At 32.0% G+C, this 20595-nt stretch overlaps 2 protein-coding genes across 2 annotated transcripts; one reads left to right on the top strand and one right to left on the bottom strand.

The window, feature by feature from the left end:
- The first annotated feature begins 3216 nt into the window (after positions 1-3216).
- Positions 3217-9879, top strand: LOC11425503 (UMP-CMP kinase 3). The gene is made up of 10 exons (XM_003626782.3): positions 3217-3430; positions 5039-5095; positions 5707-5758; positions 6433-6550; positions 6953-7109; positions 7220-7300; positions 7396-7503; positions 7589-7660; positions 8529-8574; positions 9602-9879. The coding sequence occupies exons 2-9, from the start codon at positions 5066-5068 to the stop codon at positions 8535-8537; spliced, it is 627 nt and encodes a 208-aa protein (XP_003626830.1). The 5' UTR covers positions 3217-3430; positions 5039-5065; the 3' UTR covers positions 8538-8574; positions 9602-9879.
- A 2085-nt stretch (positions 9880-11964) lies between these two features.
- LOC11424950 (dynamin-related protein 1E) lies at positions 11965-19655 on the bottom strand. Its single transcript, XM_039828829.1, has 16 exons — positions 19513-19655; positions 19303-19479; positions 19155-19218; positions 18403-18510; positions 17844-17945; positions 16295-16345; positions 16118-16179; positions 15180-15270; positions 15028-15092; positions 14753-14947; positions 14561-14680; positions 14397-14467; positions 13660-13885; positions 13519-13569; positions 13001-13432; positions 11965-12351 (listed from the first exon to the last, which is right to left on the bottom strand). The coding sequence occupies exons 2-16, from the start codon at positions 19447-19449 to the stop codon at positions 12223-12225; spliced, it is 1914 nt and encodes a 637-aa protein (XP_039684763.1). The 5' UTR covers positions 19450-19479; positions 19513-19655; the 3' UTR covers positions 11965-12222.
- Between the last annotated feature and the right edge of the window lie 940 nt (positions 19656-20595).

Genomic DNA, 20595 nt, shown 5'->3' with positions numbered 1-20595 from the left:
GAAGAAAGAGGATTATATTATTATCTTGTGGTGTACAATATGTTACATATGATCTATATTTATAGAGAAGTATAATGATATGACTTAAGAGTTAAGTACTTAAGAGATAAGTACTGGAAAAATGTGACTTGGGAGTTAAGCAAATGTATCACTAAAGAGATAAACACAAGGGTTGTGGACATTCACATTCCACTTATAATATTTATAACAATTACTTTTTATTTAGAAAGTTACACAAAAATAAAAGGCAAGTGTACAACAAGTTGCGCCGCTAACTCTTTTTAGATGGCAAAACCAGTCATATTAAAAACTACTACTTCTATAGACCCAAGGAACACAAAATTGTTATACATAACCATTTGAACTCTTTGGAGAAGATCTGCAGCCTCTCGTTCTAGGAACTTAAAGTGTTGAACGCAAATGGTATAAAAACATACTGATTGACATCACATATTTTTTCATATTTTATCACCTTGCTTGATAAGTGATTGTGATGGTTGTCTCTCCTATAGTAAAAGTCTCGCTCATCAATCTCACGAGTGAGGAAATCAAAATCAAATTCACGCATTCATGTTTCCCTCCTACTACCCATACACATTAATATGTACTGGCCTAAGAGTCGATCTTTCCTCATGTGATTAAACTATTAAATATCAAAGTGATTAAACATCATGGTCAAACAACGTAATTTTTACGATAGTGATACCAATGAATGCATAATGTATATATAAATGAAAAATCTAAAAATGAAATCCATCATGACACAACAAGAATGTAATATAAATGACCACTTCAAGAAAAGAAAAAAAAAACTTAAATAAAAAAAACATAATTTTTCCTAAACACATAATAATTTTGTTAACAAGTGTTGCAAATATAAATTGCTTCATAAAAGAATTTGTTTCCTTTATAAATTGCAGAAAAACAAGTGGTACATATTGAGGCATATTGTGAGAAACAGAGTCGTAATTTCATAGGCCAATGTCTTGGTCTAATTGGAGACAAACTATGTTACATTATCTGCGTTACCAAAGAAAATTCAATCAGTGGTTCTTGCCAGCATCTAAGATGCATTTGTTCTCATGCATGCTGAATGTATTCACTACAAGAATTATATAGATAAATAAATAAATAAACCAAGCTAGAATTTTGTTCACTTTATTGATAAGCTATAATTTGTTCATGTATGGCTGGTTCAATGTCCATGAAATAAATCATGAATTAATTATCTTTTCTTTGGTGAAAAGAGAATTAATAATCCACACATATTAATCATTATTATGTACCAAGAAGATTAATCATTATTATGTACCAAGAAGAAAACTTGAAAATATGTAGTGTCTAAAGTTAAACAAATCAACGTTTCCATTTGGCGTTTCAAAATAGATCAGGTACAAAAATTGAAAGCATGAGAATAAATTAAGTCTATATTGTTGTAAACAATAAAAAAAGGGCAAATATCTCTTCAGATTTTTAAGTTTGATAAAAATATTAGGTTAGTCCTTTAAATTTTTAAAGTTTTAAATAAGTCCTATAAATATTTTTAAGTTTTAAATATGTCCTTTAAATTGTTAATTTAATGCACCTATTTAAAAAAATTTAAGTTTTTATGGTTCAAATAGGTCTTTAAAAGGGCAACAGTGCATTAAATTACAAGGGTCTATTTAAAACCTTAAAACTAATATGAATTTTTTGTATTTAGCCCAAAAAAAACAACAATAGCCTTATAATTCTAAATCATCGGCGTAATTTATAGCATATAAATGATACCCTAATAAATCAATTACTTTTGAGCCCCTCCATCTCTTCCAAACAAGTTGACTACAATGGTTAATTAGATGAGATATTTCATCAATGCATAGATATACTCGCAAAGAAACTTAAATATCCAAGCCAGAGAGATAGAATGACCTTTGAGAAGATTTATCATAAATAGGTTGTGTATCTTGATTTTGGTGAGGCACGTCCTATTTTTAAACTTTCGCGTGAGGATATCTCGGTTTTACCCCTATAATAATTTGGTCAGGTGGTAAGGGTCAAATTTCTCTTAAATTACACGTGTTGTCAAGCAATATAAGAAAAAACGCCTCAATTTCATGTAAATACATGATCTTTATACTTCTTAGGTGATATAAGCAAGTATTATCTAGTTCATTTCCATTTTGTAGGTCTTTGATGAAGAAATTGCAAATGACCTAAATTTATCAATTATAGATAATCAGCTATGTCAACGAGTTAGATATGAGGTAAGTCAGAGAGTTTCAAAGGTTTCTAAGTAGATAGATTTGTAGTTTCTAGGCAGATAGATTTGCAGAACATGTTGATAAAATCTAAACGAAAAGATTCGCATGTTGTCTATTTTCTAATTGGGCTTGAATTATTACTTTAATTAAGTTATCTTTTAGTTACACTGGAAGTGATGCTAATTATATTTAACTCGCTGCATTTTTATGTTTGCTCTTTTTAATTATAATGTTGTTTGGATTGATGAAATTTTCATTTTTTTATTTTGTTCTCTTGTATCCAATATCATATGCCAATTTTGAGTCTTTATTTTTCAATGTATTAGACATATTATTAAAAAAGCTCATGTAACACCAATAAGTGTACTCTAGTTTTTTTTTTCTCTTTTCAAAATTGTGTCACACACACAAAAATTAAATCATACATAAAAAAATTAAACTTTGTATTCGAAACTATATATAAAATACAACTAAGATGTTTGTGGTGTCAAAATCAATAAAAGAAAAAAAAAAATATAAAAGTTGAAAATCATGAATACATACAAATACATACAATGTTACTATCAAATTTATTGTGTTTGAAAAACATTTTTGTATTAAGGATCTATGAATATTATAAAGGGTGCACCTAGCCTTTTCCCTACCCAAAAAGTCATTCACTAACTTTTTTATAAATCAAGATAATTTAACTTAAAAATTGAATAAAGTGATCTTAGATTAAGTACTACCTCCGGTCCTATTTACAAGAGACAATTTACTTTTTAGATACATTGAATAATTTATGTATTTGGTTTAGGTTCTTGACTAGATACATACATTATTCATTGTATCTAAAAAGTCAACTGTCTCTTGTAAATAGGACCGGAGGGAGTATTTTTTAGTCAAAGATGAACATGATTATTGTTGTTAGCTTAACACTAACACAAGAATCTTCTCACATTCTTCTCTTGTAGTTGAATCATCCTAACAAATAACAATCATATTCATACCCGAAAATAAAGCCGTTACCATCACGCAACCACCTCCCTTTCCTTCCATTACTCCATACGAACTTTTATTTTCCCATTTTACCCCTACCGACTAAAAAAACCGAACTTTCGTAACACCAATATAAATACCTTCAACGATCCTAACCATAACAACAATTTCTCAGATTCACTCTTTTTTCTCTCCTCTTTCGCGCAAAGGTAACGCTTCTCTCAAATTCTCTCTCCAATTCTTGTTTTCGCGCTTTCGGTTTCGATTTCGCTTAGATCTCATCGTATTCATCTCCGATCCATGCTTTTTCTCTGTTACCAATCATAATTTTGATCAATTTCGTTAGCATTGTTTGATTTTCGATTTCGAAATCATGTGTTTGATTTGATGTTGCTGTGTTCCATGAATTGGAGATTTAGCTGAAATTTTCAACATTGATTTGGAGTGGATTCGTGATTATGTTCTCAGTTTTGTGATTTTTTGAAATTCATGTGTTTGATGATGCTGCGGCATCGAAGAATGAGAGATTTAGCTTAATTGTTCACATTGATTAGGGAGTGTATTCGTGATCTTGCTAATAGTCTTGTGAATTTTTGAAAACTGTGTATTTGATTTGATGTTGCTGCGTGTGAAGAATGAGAAGTTTAACTGATTTTTTTGACGTTGATTAGGTAGTTGATTCGTGATCTTGCTCACATTTTTATGATTTCCGTTTTTGAAATTCACGTGTTTGATGCTGCCACGTGCGGAGAATAAGACGTTTAACCTAAATTTTAACATTGATTAGGGAGTAGATTTGTGACTTATGTTTTCAGTTTTGTGATTGTTTGAAATCCACATGTTTGATGTAGCATAAGAATAAGAAATTGAACTGAATTTTTTACATTAATTAGAGAGTAGATTTGTGATCTTGCTCATAGTTGTGTGATTTTTTGAAACATGTGATTGATTTCATGCGGAATCACAAACCTGAGAGCAATGTGAAAAATTTCTCATTCATTGCACGCAGCAACATCATCAAATCAAGCACATAGTTTTAATCACGAATCCACTCCCTAATCAATGTGAAAAATTCAGTTAAATTTCTCATTCATTGCACGCAGCAACATCAAATCAAGCACATAGTTTACATAGTTTTTAAAAATTTAACTGAAATGTTTAAATCCACGTGTTTGATAGATTAAGAAATTTAACTGAGTTTTTCTAGTGTCTGTGTTCTGGCTTTAGATCTGAAGTTATGATTCCTGATTTGGTTAATGGTAATGCCTTGCGGGGAATTCCGTGAAAGTTTTTATCAAAAATTGAATTGAGAATTTACATGTGTGCTTGATGTGTTAATTGGTGAATGACATTTCTTGCTAGCCGAATTTGGTGAGCATAGAGACTTTATAAGCAAATACAGATATAAGCAACTATATGTAGATTTAATATGATAGGCGGATCGATTTATACAAGACCAAATACATTTTCCCTTCTTTTATTGGTAGCAAAAGTGCAGGCATAAGCAATTTGTATTTAGATATTAATATGATCCGAAGATTTATAAGACCAAATACATATTCCTGTCTTTTTTGGTCTCAAAAGTGTGCTCCTATTTTTATGTAAATGAATTATGATTGGTCTATTTTTTTTTTGTGTTCCCTCATTAAGTTGCAGTTTGGCATTAGTGAAAGGTTGTTTAACCATATAGTAGCATTTTATGCTATCAATATGTGACGGAATGAATAAAAACAATTATGTCAGCATATCTGATTCTTTACAGTAAATAATTTATCTTGGATTCATTATAATATTTGCCTGGATTTCTTTATTTGCAGATAAAAACAGTGTAGTTGCTATTACTCATGGGAACTGTTATTGAAGCTGCAAACAAGGTATTCATGGTTGTGTCATACATGATCTTGCTTTTGCTTCTAGCTTCTTTTTGCATTGTAACTGTTTCTTTTGAAAATCTGATTGCACTATTTATTTCTCATGTTTTACATACAACTCCATATAATTATAGAATTTGTGAGCATAGCTCAGTTGGCAGGGCATTACAGACCAGTATCTGGATTCCCCACTCTTTCAGGTTAAGCGGTGAATTTCTAGCAACTAGGCTATTTGACCGGAAAAAATAATAATTATATAATTTGGAGACACAAACTTTGATAATATTTTTCCATGATAGAATGTCCAACAAAAAATAATTTTTTAAAGAATTAAATAATATGGTTTGGATTACTATTGGTACTGACCCCACTTAGCGGGATAAAGCTTGGTTGTTGCGGATTCCTATTAGTGAGATTGTGTCAATTTTAATGCTGTATTGGTTTCAGCTATTTTTCAATCCTTTGTTCAATTATAGAATTCAAATCATGTCATTTTCAATTCAGTATTGATTTCAACTTGGTTTTTTAATCACTTATTTGATTGTAAGATACTAACGGTATCAATTTTGATGCGGTGTTACTGTCAACTGATTTTTCAATTCATATATTTGTAGGATACAAATGGAAGCGTCCTAAATAAAAATCCTACAGTTGTGTTTGTGTTAGGTGAGCATTAACGAATCTCCATAGTCATCTTACCTTTGAATGAACTGTTAAAATCCTAATACATTTGACTATTTATGTTTAACATGTATACTTTCTTTGTTCTTCCAATTTATTTACAACAAGCAGTTTGTCAGCAAAACATGAATCTGCAGTTAATTGTTTTGAGTTTATCTCCTCGACAAGATATTCGACTGATATAATACAACTAAATAAATCACTTATATTTAATAGGCAATTATGTGTAAATCGGTGATTGAAGATAGAATGAGATTAAGCTCCACATAGCTAGTTCCATAAGCTCTCATGGGAAGCTTTTTGTTATAAGATTAAACAGCTTGTGGGTATCTCATGAGCTATTTTTGTTAGCCTTTCAACACAAAACACACACAATTGCTAAGGCCTTAAGATATACATTCATAAACCGTTAATAAGCTCTTCCAAATGCATCCATAGTTGAAATGTATAATAATTTTTACCAATCACCAGCTATTACTAACTTAAGTTATATCATTATTGTTTACGTAATTTTTTTAGTGTTCTTTTTCCCTTTGTAAGTGAATGTATTTATCCATTTGTCTGTCTCTATTGTGTTTATTGTTGAAGTTGTTTGTGGATTACTTTTTTTTCTTTCCAATCTTAAGTTGATTATTGATCTAATAATGATAACGGTACAGGTGGCCCGGGCAGTGGAAAGGGTACTCAATGTGCAAATGTTGTCGAACATTTTGGGTTTACTCACCTCAGTGCTGGTGACCTTCTGCGAGCGGAAATCAAATCTGGCTCCGAAAATGGGTACATATTATATGCTCCTTAGGGATAGATCCGTAGTCCTGTTTCACTGATTGTTTCTAGTCCCTTTTTCTCCTTTAGAAATAGTAAATGGCTAGCTTTATAGGTCTATTACAATTTCACTGACATTTTTTTATGAAAAATGAAAATGAGATTCATTTTGGGCCATTTTTTTTTGTTGCAAATCAAACATTCATCGTTGGATGCAGTATTTTCTTTCATATTTTACAAAAATGATAGTTTTTGTTCGGTGGAATTTCTATGTATTTGCGTATGCTAGGTTATTGGGCTGTGTCTTGCTAACAAACGTCAACTTCTGAGTATTGATGTTAGTCAACCATCTGCATTGAGTTTAAGCTGTCTATATCTTTTAGTATTGACACATTTATTCCTAATTTTAATCAGCACAATGATTCAGAATATGATTAAAGAAGGAAAAATTGTTCCGTCCGAGGTAACAATTAGGCTTCTGCAACAAGCAATTAAAGACAATGGCAATGACAAATTTCTTATTGATGGTTTTCCACGCAATGAGGAAAACCGTGCAGCATTTGAGAGAGTGGTAATTGCTAATTGCTATTGTCATCAAATAAAACCTTTTCATTTATAGTTGTCTTCTGAGCAGATAAATTTACTACCTTCTAATTTCCTTAATGCATCATTGCTTTCCAGACTGGAATAGAGCCAGCATTTGTCCTGTATTTTGATTGCCCAGAGGAAGAGATGGAGAGACGACTTCTTAGTAGGAACCAGGTTATACACCCTACACTATTATGCAATACATGTTGAAAAATTTGTACGCATTTTCTTATGGTTTCAGTGCTTAATACTGGATATCAATGATAAAGGGTAGAGAAGACGACAACATTGAAACAATAAGGAAGCGATTCAAGGTTTTCTTGGATTCTAGTCTCCCTGTGATTAATTATTATGATGCAAAGGGAAAAGTTCGCAAGGTAATTGACAGTTGTGTTTCTACCATGTCTTGGTGAGTTTCTTGTTTGCCTCATGTGCTAAAGGACATTATATCATCTGTTTTAGGTTGATGCTGCAAGGCCTGTTGAGGAGGTATTTGAGTCAGTCAAAGCAATTTTCGGTCCAAAAAATGAGAAGGTAAATCACTACGTTCGCTTCATGTCAAAAATTTACATGTACAAGTTCCATTTTCTATCAAAGAGAAAATTTGGAAATCAAAGTCATTGTTGTTAATATGTAATGTATTTATCTTGATATTGCAATATGCTGTATGTATACTAAACTATAAAGTAACTCATGCCTTGCATGAGTTTTTAAAGAAATTTAATTTACGTGCATTATTAATATTTTTAATAATTTCATGTGAGCATATAAATGTTAAATATGATTTTTTTTCCTTTTACTTTATAATATTTTAATTGTTTTACGATGCATTATGGACGGGATTCATAGTTTTTTTAAGAAAAATAATTAGGAACAGTATTAACAGTGGATAGAAAAGAATGTTCAAAGAATGAAAATGTTTTTATTTAAAGAAAGAAAGACTACGTCGCATTTAAATTTAAATAGATACTGGCATAAACAAATTTATTGGAACTTTCAAATATAAAACTAATTGCCGGCTCAGAACCTGTGCTTTTGAGAAAAGACAAATGACTAAAAATAATACTTTTCTGATTGAACTACTTTTCTTTGCACCAACTGGTATAATTGTATTCGGCCTAGACTTGTGTGTATCAACATGCCAACACTAGGAAGGTACTCCGCTTCTGTAAATTCTTACAGCTATTTGTTTACTTTTTTTAGCATCAATGCTATTACATCATTTTCACTTTTTGACTTGTCTGACAAATTGGAACTTCCTTAGAATACAGGCCAAACACATTGAAATTATAATTGATGGAATTTTCATGCGAGAGATGATTTATTATGATGAAATGTTTGGTTTGTGTCATTCAAACTGCAATGTTTTCCAGGAATTGATGTTTATCTATGGTATTTGCAGGCTGATTGAGTATGTCACCCTTGATTTCATGCTGGATATTTAAGAGGTAAAAGACCCCATATATTTTATTTTTACATATGGTGGATGCATTTTGCTGTATTTTGTTTTAGAAGCCTCTGATAATCATCTAACTAGTGGGACAAAAAAAATATTACTGAGTAGGTGAGGGGAAAAAACAGATTATTTGTAAAGTAAAATATCATAGATCTAGATTTCTTCCTCTAAAAAGTAAAGCATATATTCTTTTTGGGGTGAACCTTTCTTTTTGGGGTGACACGTTCAATCATCTTGTGTAATAACTTTAGATTAAATATTTTGTTGGTGATGTGGTTAGTTCTGAAAGTAAAGAATATTCTGATGAAATTGATAAGAAAAGAAAGGCACAACTGATGGTTACTCTTGCGTCTTGAATCATCCAAGTTGCTACATAAGTTTGGTCAATTGCTTGGTTGATTGTATCTGTGCTTAATTTCTTTACAAGCCACTAGGTTTGTTAAATAACATTAATATATGTTTCAAAATTGTTTATTATCTAGTGTTGTGATGGTTTACATTGATAAATAATAAACATTATATTTTAGTAGTACCAAAAAGCTTATTCTATTGGATTTTTACTAGAAGAAATTTATATTTGTACAATTCATATCAAACTGGAGGTGATGTTGAAACTTTTGGAAAAAAAAGTTTGAAGTAAATGAATAGGGTTCATGTTTTTTAATTATAGATTTTGTATGCACGGTCAACATTAAACTTTTTTATATATGCATTCATTCAATTTTTACTATTTAGGTTTGTGAATTATTCTAGGAACAAATATAATAAGTTAATATTATGGTGTGGTTTCATTATATGTATGTGAAAAAAATTATAGACTTACAGAATTTATTATTGCATTTGTTTTTTATGGGGTGTGGTTGCATAGAGATTAATCTCATTTGTTTATTATTGCATTTGTTTTTTATGGTGAATAAAATTTACAGAATCAAATCATATTGCATTCATTGACTTCGATCGACAAAAGAAATTGATTTGTTTTTGTTGATGCTGATATATTTTTTTTCTTTTCTTTTCAGGTCACATTAGTGATGGCTTCTTGTTATTTTGCCTCACATTTTGTTGCTAGATATAGAAAAATGTATTTTATACCTGAGGTTGTTGCCTCTATATTCTATTGTTGCACCTTGTCGGACTCATTCATTTATAACAAATAATTTTGTTTTGAGTTATTTATGCACGGGAAATTTGATCCCAACATTTTCAAATTCTGGAGTGTGTAAGTGCCCTTTGTGGGTTTGTAGTGGACCAATATTTTTTACCATTAAATCAAACAAATTCCTATGATCATTCGATAGACACTCTGCGTTGTTTCCTTTACGTTCTTTCACAACCTTGGCTATCCTCTGAATCTTTTCTGAGACCACCTCATCTGGACTAAAACTCTGGTGCGCCTCCACCATTCACAAACTATCAACCTCCAGTCCAACTCTGTCCTGCAAATGGGTGGTTTGAAGAGACATTTTAGTGCAGTTTGCACCATCTAACCTTTTATCAATCTCCCTCTCCCCCTATAACAACAACCCCTCCTCCAACTTATAAAGTCAAAATTTTATATGAGAATGAAATTTAAATATAGGTTTAAATGCTCTTTTGGTCCCTTAACTATTTAATTGGTATCGCTTTGGTCCCTTAACTAAAAAAAATATTGTTTGAGGATTTTAAGTTTTTTTTTAGTCTCATTTTGGTCCCTTCTGTTAGGTTTCCGTTAGGGTTTTAAAAAAAAAGTTAACTCCTGGACACGTGTCACCTTGTCATTGGCTCTGAGTTTTTTTTTTTTTTTTTGCAAAAACATATATTTTTTTTTACAAAAAAAAAAATCTCAGAGCCAATGACAAGGTGACACGTGTCCGCACTTAACGTTTTTTATTAAAACTAACGGAAACCTAACAGAAGGGACCAAAACGAGACTAAAAAAAAACTTAAAATTCTCAAACAATCTTTTTTTTAGTTAAGGGACCAAAGCGATACCAATTAAATAGTTAAGGGACCAAAAGAGCATTTAAGCCTTAAATATATACTTAAGGCCAAGGGTAGTACATGAACAAAAGTTTACATGTTTCATTAAAACTAGTTGACATTCATTTCACGTGCGATTATCTGACATAGAAAGAACTAATGGAACTAGTAAGATCACTGACATTTTCTTTTCTTCGAAGAAGTAAGATCACTGACATTTTCTTTTCTTCGAAGAAGTAAGATCACTGACATTTTTTTTCCTTCGAAGAAGTAAGATCACTTACATATATTGTGGAATGTTACGGAAGAAATATAATAGATTTTAAAATTAAATAAAATGAGGCGTTTGTAAAAAAAAATAGACAGGAATTTTCAGATAATATTACGAAATGATAGTGCACGAATCAAACACAAATGACTGATATATTCTGATATCAATTTCTGGCGTGCATCCTTTTTTTACTGTTTTCCAATAAATTATTTAGACTACACTAACCAACAAACCGTGCATAAATCATCAATCTTTGGGTTGCTGCATGACGTGTAACGCAAGTCACATGATTTTGTTACTGTGTTTCCCAAAAGGTGTATTCCCCAATAAAAATAAAAGATTGCAGGGAGATGCAAATCTTTTGTGATGACCTTTTTACGATCAATTTATCTTTCATAGCAAAAGGAAGAGTTATTGAAAGCTAAGAATATGTCAGATATGTGCTTAACAGTTGTGGTCTTCTAGTCGCTATTTGAATATTTATAGATGGTTGTTGATGAGAGACTGAAAACGAAACTGAATTACTATTGTTAACTGATTAGAGAAATTGATGGTTGTAAAAGTGTATTTCCATGGATTTGTGTATTTCGTTTTGATCACCTTTCGTTAAATATAACATCACTCTTTGGATATATTGTGTTCGAGGGTCTACAAAATTAGTTAAATTTATCCACCTCTTTATCAAAACAAAGACAATGCGATTGGAATTTCTATTGAAGCAGCCTCAGAGAAAGAGAACTATAGCAACATCAAGAGAAGACACTAGTTATAATTAGGTATTTATATTGTAGTTTCAGAAATTTGAACTAGTATTGATTTTAGTTCTCTAAAAAGAAAGAAAACATATTCTATTTTAATATCCATGTCATGATGAACATGCATGCGGGAAAAATTTAAACAACTGGACATTGCCACATATTAATGAAGGGAACAAAATGATAGCATTCTAGTTATTTTAAGAAATTTTCAAAGGGACAAATGGAAAAAATTCTAAAACAAGAAAATCAGCTGAAATGCATTCACATTCACTTACTAAAATTTGAGATGCAATTTGATTAAGTGTGATATCTCACCGTTCATATGAATGGCGTTATTGATTAAGTGTTGAGATGCATAGTCTACTATCTAATTAAACAGCTGTACAGAACACAATTCAGAATTGTAATGTGCAAATGTGACTTTCAATTTTGATCAAAGTTGAATAGTTAGTGGTCCGTGCTGCTGCTTACGTACATATCAACTCTTCGGACAATACAAATAATAACGTGATCATATAAGTTGAGAAATAAAAAAATGGCTTAGCAACTAAATAATACAAACTATAAAAATCAAATCTGGGTCTACTCAACCCACCATCAATAACTACAGGCTACATACAACCCACTGAAGACAGTCAAATAGCAACCAAGCTCATCTTACCCAAGAAACCGAATCAATTTCATCCCTTGCTGCTTTATATAGTTCAAGCCTTTTGAAACATTGTTGCCTTCTCTCCATCACGGTAGGGTCTTCATCTAATATATCAGATAGCTGTTTAGCCTGCACCAACATTAAAAGCAGTCAAAATCTCAGGGATATAATGAAAACAATAAAACAGGTATTATGAGCATAAGTGTATGTTTTCATAATTAGCCACATTCACATAAATGTATGTTTACAAGGTTATAAATCCAATTGTTAGTGTACCTTCTAAAATGAGTTCACTTTAGAGGAAACACATCCATGTAATGGTCTACGGCAGATTTTATGCTAGGATATCATAGAACATGTTCAATGTTTTTATTAATGTGGATGTAGACTAGAGAGCAATTGAATTTAGCATGGAACAGTAAGGACAGAATGAGAAAGTTCAACATTTTATACCATGCTTATAATTTTCGTGCTCATCATGCTTACAAAAATACACTGACGGCACTGAAAAATTCTTATGGGGACACTGGCTATGTGATCAAATAAATGATTTCAATGTATTCCTTTTAGTTAACAAACTCCTAGTAGAATATCAGTTTGAAAGGAAATCTAATCCAAACCCAATATTCTCTTTCCATAATCAAGACATTTAATCCACATCATTTGTAAATCCGAAATTGCAATTGCATGGATAAGGAAGAGAAGTGAGTTTTCCATTGTGTGTGCGTGCGTGTGTGTGTGAGAGAGAGAGAGAGAGAGAGAGAGAGAGAGAGAATACCTCTTTCTTTCCTATTTGCGTGTAGAAAAAGTTTAGCAATGACTGTTTTGCTTCTCTGACTTGACAATAAACCACGGCCTTTGGAATAGTGACCCTGAGTGTCTCCGACACCATACCTATATAGGATGACACATTCGATCCAATCCTTCTAAAATGCCCCTCACCGTATCGATCGTCATTTATGCCGGCACGGTTAGATGGATTAGTAGGTTGATCTGAATTACCCCGATTAGATGGATTAGTAGGTTGAGCTGGATTACCAGCTTTCTCCATTTCTTGAGGAAGTCTACGAAAGAAATCCACAGTAAGATACGAAGCCTCCATATCCACAAGCCGGATAGTTGTCTTCTTACTCTCATCACGGAACCTCTCCAGAGCCTCAGTTGTAGCCGCAGCTAATTCGGCTTGAAGGGTAGGGAAACGTCTCAATTCCTGTTCAGAGACACAATCTGTGCTTTATTGACTATTCTAAGTACATTTCAAACAGGGCTACTACAAAATGAATCCAAAATTTTTACCTCAGTTTCACCTATTGATTTTCTCACAAGTTCTTTTAGTACAAAGTGAACCTACATCCAGATCATAGAGATATAGCTTAGTATTTTCGTTCATGTTCACTTTAACACAAATGCAAAAAGAAAACGACTAGGGTTGCTTACTGCATCAACTGAAGCTTCGGCTGGGCCTCTAAAGTAACTGAGAGTCCCTTCAATCAGTCTCCGGTAACCTTGCTCTGGGGCAATTAAGTGAGGCTGGTAACCATCTGCCTCTGACACCACTCTCTTCACATTCTGAAGAGAAAGATGTTTGTCAATCGGAAGCTTCCGTAAAGCAGCAGGAAGCTGGTTGTCAAACACATTGTATATCCTATCTCCTCCTGGCCGCCTGTGACAATAAACAAGAGAGATGATTGTGTAACCAAAGAAAACCTATCAACTTGTCCATCACATAAAAGCTAACTTCACAAAATCATTCCAAATTGCTTAAATATTCAGTTGGTATATTAAATCTGCCATCCTTTGCATAGCAGTATGAAAAGTTTTTCTCAGAAAGAACCAGCAGTGAAAACATAACTAAGAATTAAATTTGGATTTTGCTAACTCAAAACAAATAGAACACTGTTGAGTTGGGATGTCCAATTTAATCCATGGTTGATGGTTATTGTAAAAAGAATCAAATATCAAGTTCGAAGTAAGAGCATTTTAAGCAATAACTTTCTTTCATTAAAATATGTTTTCTTTTTTCTTTATGCAGAAGCTATTTCACAAAGGCGGGAATAAAAAAGCATTTTTTACCCAGGTATCGACCCAAAACGTCAAGTTATAAACTATACATGCTGTCCACCCAGAAAAGGCATAGAATAGAGATAAAGTATAGCATGATAAAATATATTTACCCTCCATCTAAATGCTCTTTGAATACACGTTCAAATTTGCGGCAAAGTTCAAGGATGGTGTATAGTTGAGCCTAAAAGAAAAAGTTATAGTTAAAATGTAATTATAATCGATGTATAGAAAGCCTATACTCATCCTGAAATAAATACAAATGCAAACCACTCACCCCCGCATCAACAGCAATTGGTCTCCCAAGATGATCCATCTCTGATTCAAGTTCTTCGATGCTTTTGTTTATCAAAGATGTTATACTAGGTATCCGTGCCCTAATTACTGACTCCAAGTGCTACAAAATAATCAAACAGTGTTAAATTATACCACATTTCATTAAAGGCAAACAACTTTCCATAATACAAACCTGTGAGAGCAGTTTTGCAAGGTACTCTGAACCCATTTTGCTGGCTAAGTGGCCATAGTCAGGACTGGTTTCAAAATACTCAACCTCCTTGCGCCTGGCAACAATCATATCAGTATTTTTGTTGATATCTGCTTGAGATCGATTTACTACACCGACCCAAGGATGTTGCAGACGATAAGATCTCCCTTCAAGGACCTAAAAGGGAAAAAAAAAAAGGTGAAAGGACAAACCAATTATACAAGGAATCATGTCAGAGCGAGTGTGAGAGAGATTACATCCAATGCATTAGTTCCTTTGTCCATCAAATCCAGCTTTGTCAGCACGCCAAATGTCCTCTCACCTGGACAGTTAACAGACAAGGATTTTAGTGACAGACAATTACTCGGCCAAAGGCAAGAAGCAATAAATCCACGGTACATTAACATACCTGAGGGGTCCACTTCCCTGGAAATTTTGATGGCATCAGAAGTTGCAATGTCCTGGTTGGCTGGAGATATAGCCAGTATGATACAATTAGGCTGCCAAAAGCAAAAATTATTGGTTAAAGAAAATATGAATTTTGATGCTATCTCTTGTTAATTCACCATTAGAAGCATAGTAAGAGATTTTGTTTTACAATATGCAGTTTATAATTGTAGCCCCAATGCAAGACAAATAAATGAAAAGAACATCAGCAATCAACACCATAATGTTCTACGGTGAACCATGTCTAATGTCTAATGTGGACCTTTAATCAAAACCTCTCTTAATAGTTTGGCTTATAATTTTTTTGGGTCTTTATATCTCTACCAGTTAAATGATTCTCCATTTAATTTACCCTCGTTGGTAGTGCTTCTATGAACTATGGGTCTTCTCCATACATACACAACAACCACCAAGCCTTATCTCACTGAGTGGGGTCGGCTACATGGATCAAATTACACTATAATGTTCTATCATAAACATATTAGGATCCAACTCATTGATCTCTAAATCTTCTTAATAGTTTCTCTTATGTTTTTTCTAGGTCTTCCTCTACCTCTAGTGATCTGACTATCCTCCATCTATGACATACACAAACCATAAAAAACGAGACTCCCATATTCTCTATAACAGGTGCTATCCCAACATTCTCTCTAAACCATTCAGATTTCATTCCTAGTAGTGTCTCATCTTGTGTGGCCACTCATCAAATTTATCATTTTCATCAATCCAAGATGGCAACACTACTTAATTTCTAATTGGTTCTTTACCAAATTACCACCAAACATTCATTCCCATATAGCATCAAAATTTTCCTTAAAATAATATTATAGGGACATCATCCAAATTAACATTCAACCAGAATAATGAGGATAAATTAAAAATGGAACAACTTCCTTTTACCTTATCAATAAAAGATCGAACCATATTTTCAATATCTTCAACAATACTCTCAGACTGTCCTTCTGAAAATGACATAGTTGTGAACATTTCACTGAAGGTTATCATTTTGAACACCATATTTTTTTTTTTTAAATTTAAAATAAAAAATTTATAGCAACAGCTGAATGCAAATTATACCTACAGCAACTTTAGTCAACCCCGGCAAATCAATCAAAGTTAGGTTGACAACTGCTCAAAAAAACAGAAATTGAATTAGGAATCACGAAATATGATTGGTAGACTTCAAAACCATTGAATAACTAGTTCTTCTGATCCATATATAGTTATACATCAACGAAATGCAAAGTTAAACAATAAATATTAAATATACACTTAAACCTTTATCAAATGAAAAATAAATAAATAAGTGAATTAAAATTAAAAAATTCAAATCCCTTTTCGAAGTGCTGTTCTATAACCTTAAACATGTGAAACTAAGGAAACACTAAAAAATACATTCAAGAAATTGCAAAAGAGGTAGTTGCAACTACCCAGAGAGAAGGTAACTAGGTAGATCCTACAAAACGAGGTGCTAATCCTCCCGCCCCATTAAATATTTAGGATGTCCAACCAACAACTCGTGTTATTTTAGTCTTTGGCAAATTTATCGCTCAAGACTATTCTTCTTTTCCTTGGTTAAATGGTTCCAGTTTTATATAGATTGTTGACATTATTTTCTTTGAAAATTTCCCTTTTCTATTCGATATTTCTTTTCTAACTCTTCCCTGATCACCTGAATATGTAGTAGCATTTGGCAAGGTTTTGAGAAACTTTTATTATCCAGGATTTTTTTTTATTGAGAGATCCCTCTGGTTTTTTATTTTTTTTATCACTTCAGCCTTTACTTGACTCTTTTTGCTCATCTTCACTAGCAGGTGGGAGAGTTTGCAGTTCTGTTTCCTTTCAGATCCTTAATGCTATGTGCAGGCTGCATGTAAGGAAGGAGTGGAAAGCCTTCCCCCTAGGGCCCCCAAAATTCTTCAAGATCCCTATCCCCCCTAAACTCCAATCCCTTGCACCTCACCCAAAAATTTACGGTCATATAGCACAATTGAGTAAAAATATTGCTATCCTAGAGTTCCATTTAAGGTTTTGATTACATATTTACATTTGAATTATAGTAACGAAATTGATGAATTTAACTAATAATAATGAGTGATGACTTGATTCAAAAGAAAGGAAAACATTAGCCCAGTATAAGTGTTCAGCTATATGTTATTAGCTTATGAGATGCAGCAATTTTCTGATAGCCTTGGGCTTATCCAGCAAACATGGAAAATTTTCAGTCTTATACATTCTCAACTTCACAGAGCAATGCGGGAAGGAATTTCACGAAGCAGATTCAGAGGTTTGGATGGAAAATAATCAAGGATTTGTTTCAAGCAGAAGATTTTGCATCTTTCGTTTTAAAGAATTGGATTGTTGATTCCTTATAGTGTTCAGCCAATGACTTATGTGACGGAGCTTACTTCGCCAACAAGCACATAGTGTATGGAATTGAAATATTCATTAGAAAACTACTTGGGAGGTAAAAAAAATATCAATGCCTCTGTTTTGTACAATTTTCTATATTTCAATACCAAAAATTACTTTAATTAAAAAGTAAGCTATGGAAGCGTCAAACGTGAGTTTACAGCAAACCATCTACTAAAATTTTCAGAAAAAGACAGAAACAATTGAAGCGTACCATTTGGAGAATAAATGCTAAGATGAATTGGAATAGGAGATATTTGCTTTGTCTTTCCCGTAATTCTATCAGTTTCGTCTTGAATTTCCTGGCGTACCATCGCTGCATAAGGAAAACCAGAATTAAAAAATAAAGACATAAACATTATTTTCATATATATAAACTACACTAAAAAAAGATTTAGCAATAGCATGCAAATTATCGCACTGGTAAGCTTGATTATTATTTATTAGTCCATGAATAATGATGAAAAACAAATCACTTGAAAGATTAATACTATGATTACGTAAAAATGTGAACGAGTCTTGTAGAGTAAAGCATAAAACCTGCCACCAAAATTACAGAAGAAACACATATGCAAACAGTTAAAACATAGTAGAGGCAGATTAAGATGATATACAGGTATGAAACCAAACAAGTTCAAAAGGTTCGCTAACGAGTAAGGAGCATTCAACTTCAGTTACAAACAACCCATTAATTAATAGAAGAAACAAAAAGAAGAGTATCTTATTCCCAAAATTAGTGAGTAAATATGCTATCAACTAGAGTACAACATTACCAAAATCGGTTATCTTTCTTCCTGGTCTGTGAAGAAACTCAGCATACTCTTTTTCACCATCTTCTATCTTATGAAGCTGTAACACCAATGGACGCCTCGTCACAATCCCTGCAATTCAAATCCAAATTTCACTTCAAATTCAATTCACAAACACACACATCAACTTACAAATCGCAAGCAACAACAAAAAATATAACTAAATTACCTAAATAGACTAAGAGCCCGTTTATATTGGTTTATTTGAAATTATCTACTAGCATAAACACTTGTGATACTGTTTGGTAGTAGTTATGAAAACAGCTTATGACATGTTGATAAGCTTTATGTATCACCGACACTTTTGATAGAAAGCGTGTCCATGTTCCATGTTTTTTTTAATGGCCAATATTAGTAATTGGTTGTTAGATAAGTTCTTCTCATTTGTTGTGTTTGAACTCAGAACCTCTAACTCCTCCTTATCACTTAGCTCAAACTAGTTAAATTACCCAAAACCTCATGTGCAGTATTTCATAAACTCTTCATGATAGCTTACGAAAACATCTTAGAGATTATACGAAAATAATATCGCTATTTTATCTTATATTGTAGAAATAGCTTGTTCATATGATAAGCGTTTGTGTTATAACATGCAAAATAAGTTGTTTATCCAAACGGCTACTAACATACGCCACAACAAAACCAAAATAAAGTACTGAAATAATAAAATAAAAAACGAAAAAATCTAAAAAATAAAAAGGAAAAAGAAAGAGAACCTGATCCTCTAGGTAGAAAGTCACGTCCAACGATACTCTCCAAAACTGAAGATTTCCCTGAACTCTGTTCTCATCTCCAAAAATAAATAAACTAAAATATATAATAAAATGAAATTCAATATTTAGAAGTTTCTAGAAGCAACGGTACCTGACCACCTACGACGGCGACAGAAGGAAGAGCTTCCCAAAGAGAAGAGAAAGTGTTGTTGCTATCGGAACCGCCATAGTCACCGAGTTTAGTACAAGCTTGTTGGATTCTGTTAACCAAGCCGATTAAGCTTTCCATAGTCGTCATAGCGAACAAGAAGAAGAAGAAGAAGAAGAATAAGATGAAGATGAAGATGAAGATGAAGATGAAGGTGATTGATAGAATTTAGCAGAAGAGAGAAAATCGGTAAAGAAAGAGAGAATAAACGGTTTTTTGGACAAGTCTATAGACTAATAGTCGTGTTTGACGGAAGTGGAAGAAGAATACGAAGGTGATATCATAAAGCGGCGTTGTTGACGGTGTCTTTTTAAACTTTGTTTGAATTCTAGTATTTTATTTTGTGAAAAAATAAAATACAAATATTCTAGTAGGGTTTTTTTTTTTTTTGGTTACATCTAGTAGGGTTAATACCATACCAATATTCTAGTTCTAGTAAAAAATAAAATACAATTTTCATTCCTATAATCTTTGGATTCCACATATTTCGAGATATTAACTATTTTATTTATGTTCGTATTTATATCTTATTTAATAAATTTAAAAAGTAAAATAAAAAAGTTTTATAATTTTCTAATTTAATTATTCTATTTATAAATTCGAGAGCTTGTTTCGTTTTTTAGTTGATGAATCTAATTGAAATTCAAGTTAATATATCAAATTTTCGTTTTAGTTTCTCTAAAATTTTCCTTCAACTTTTAGTCCTTAAAAAAAATTTCATCTTCACTTTTGGTTCCTCTTTTAAAGTAAACTCATATGTAGAATTCATATTTTTGAATAAAATTTTGCAGAAAATTCATAATATTATAAGAATCTCTCAAAAAAAAAAATTAGAATTTTCAACAAAACATGAATTTAATATGAATTTTTATATTTTTGATGGTTAAAAATTCATATTAAATTTATGTTATGTAAAAAAATTATAATACTTTTTGGAAAATATTTTTACAATATTCTACACATTTCTGCACAATTTTATTAAAAGATACTAAATTTAACTTAAAAATAGGGACCAAAAGTAGTGATTGAAAATTTTATAGGGATTAAATGTTGAAGAAATTTTTTAAAGGGATTAAAACGAAAAGTTGATATATTTGTAGAGATAAAAAAACATATTTAACGTTTTTTTTTTAGAGAATATTTGATGAGAATGTTTATTAGTGCTTGTATTAGCAATTTAGCATCCTCAACTTATTTCTTGTTTAGGTCTTCTTTTCTTACTGCTCCTACTACATT

The sequence above is a fragment of the Medicago truncatula genome, chromosome 8 (genome assembly GCF_003473485.1).
Source record: "Medicago truncatula cultivar Jemalong A17 chromosome 8, MtrunA17r5.0-ANR, whole genome shotgun sequence".
NCBI classification, from domain to species: domain Eukaryota; kingdom Viridiplantae; phylum Streptophyta; class Magnoliopsida; order Fabales; family Fabaceae; genus Medicago; species Medicago truncatula.
Note: the sequence above shows the minus strand (reverse complement) of the source record. Positions and strands in the feature narration are given on the sequence as shown.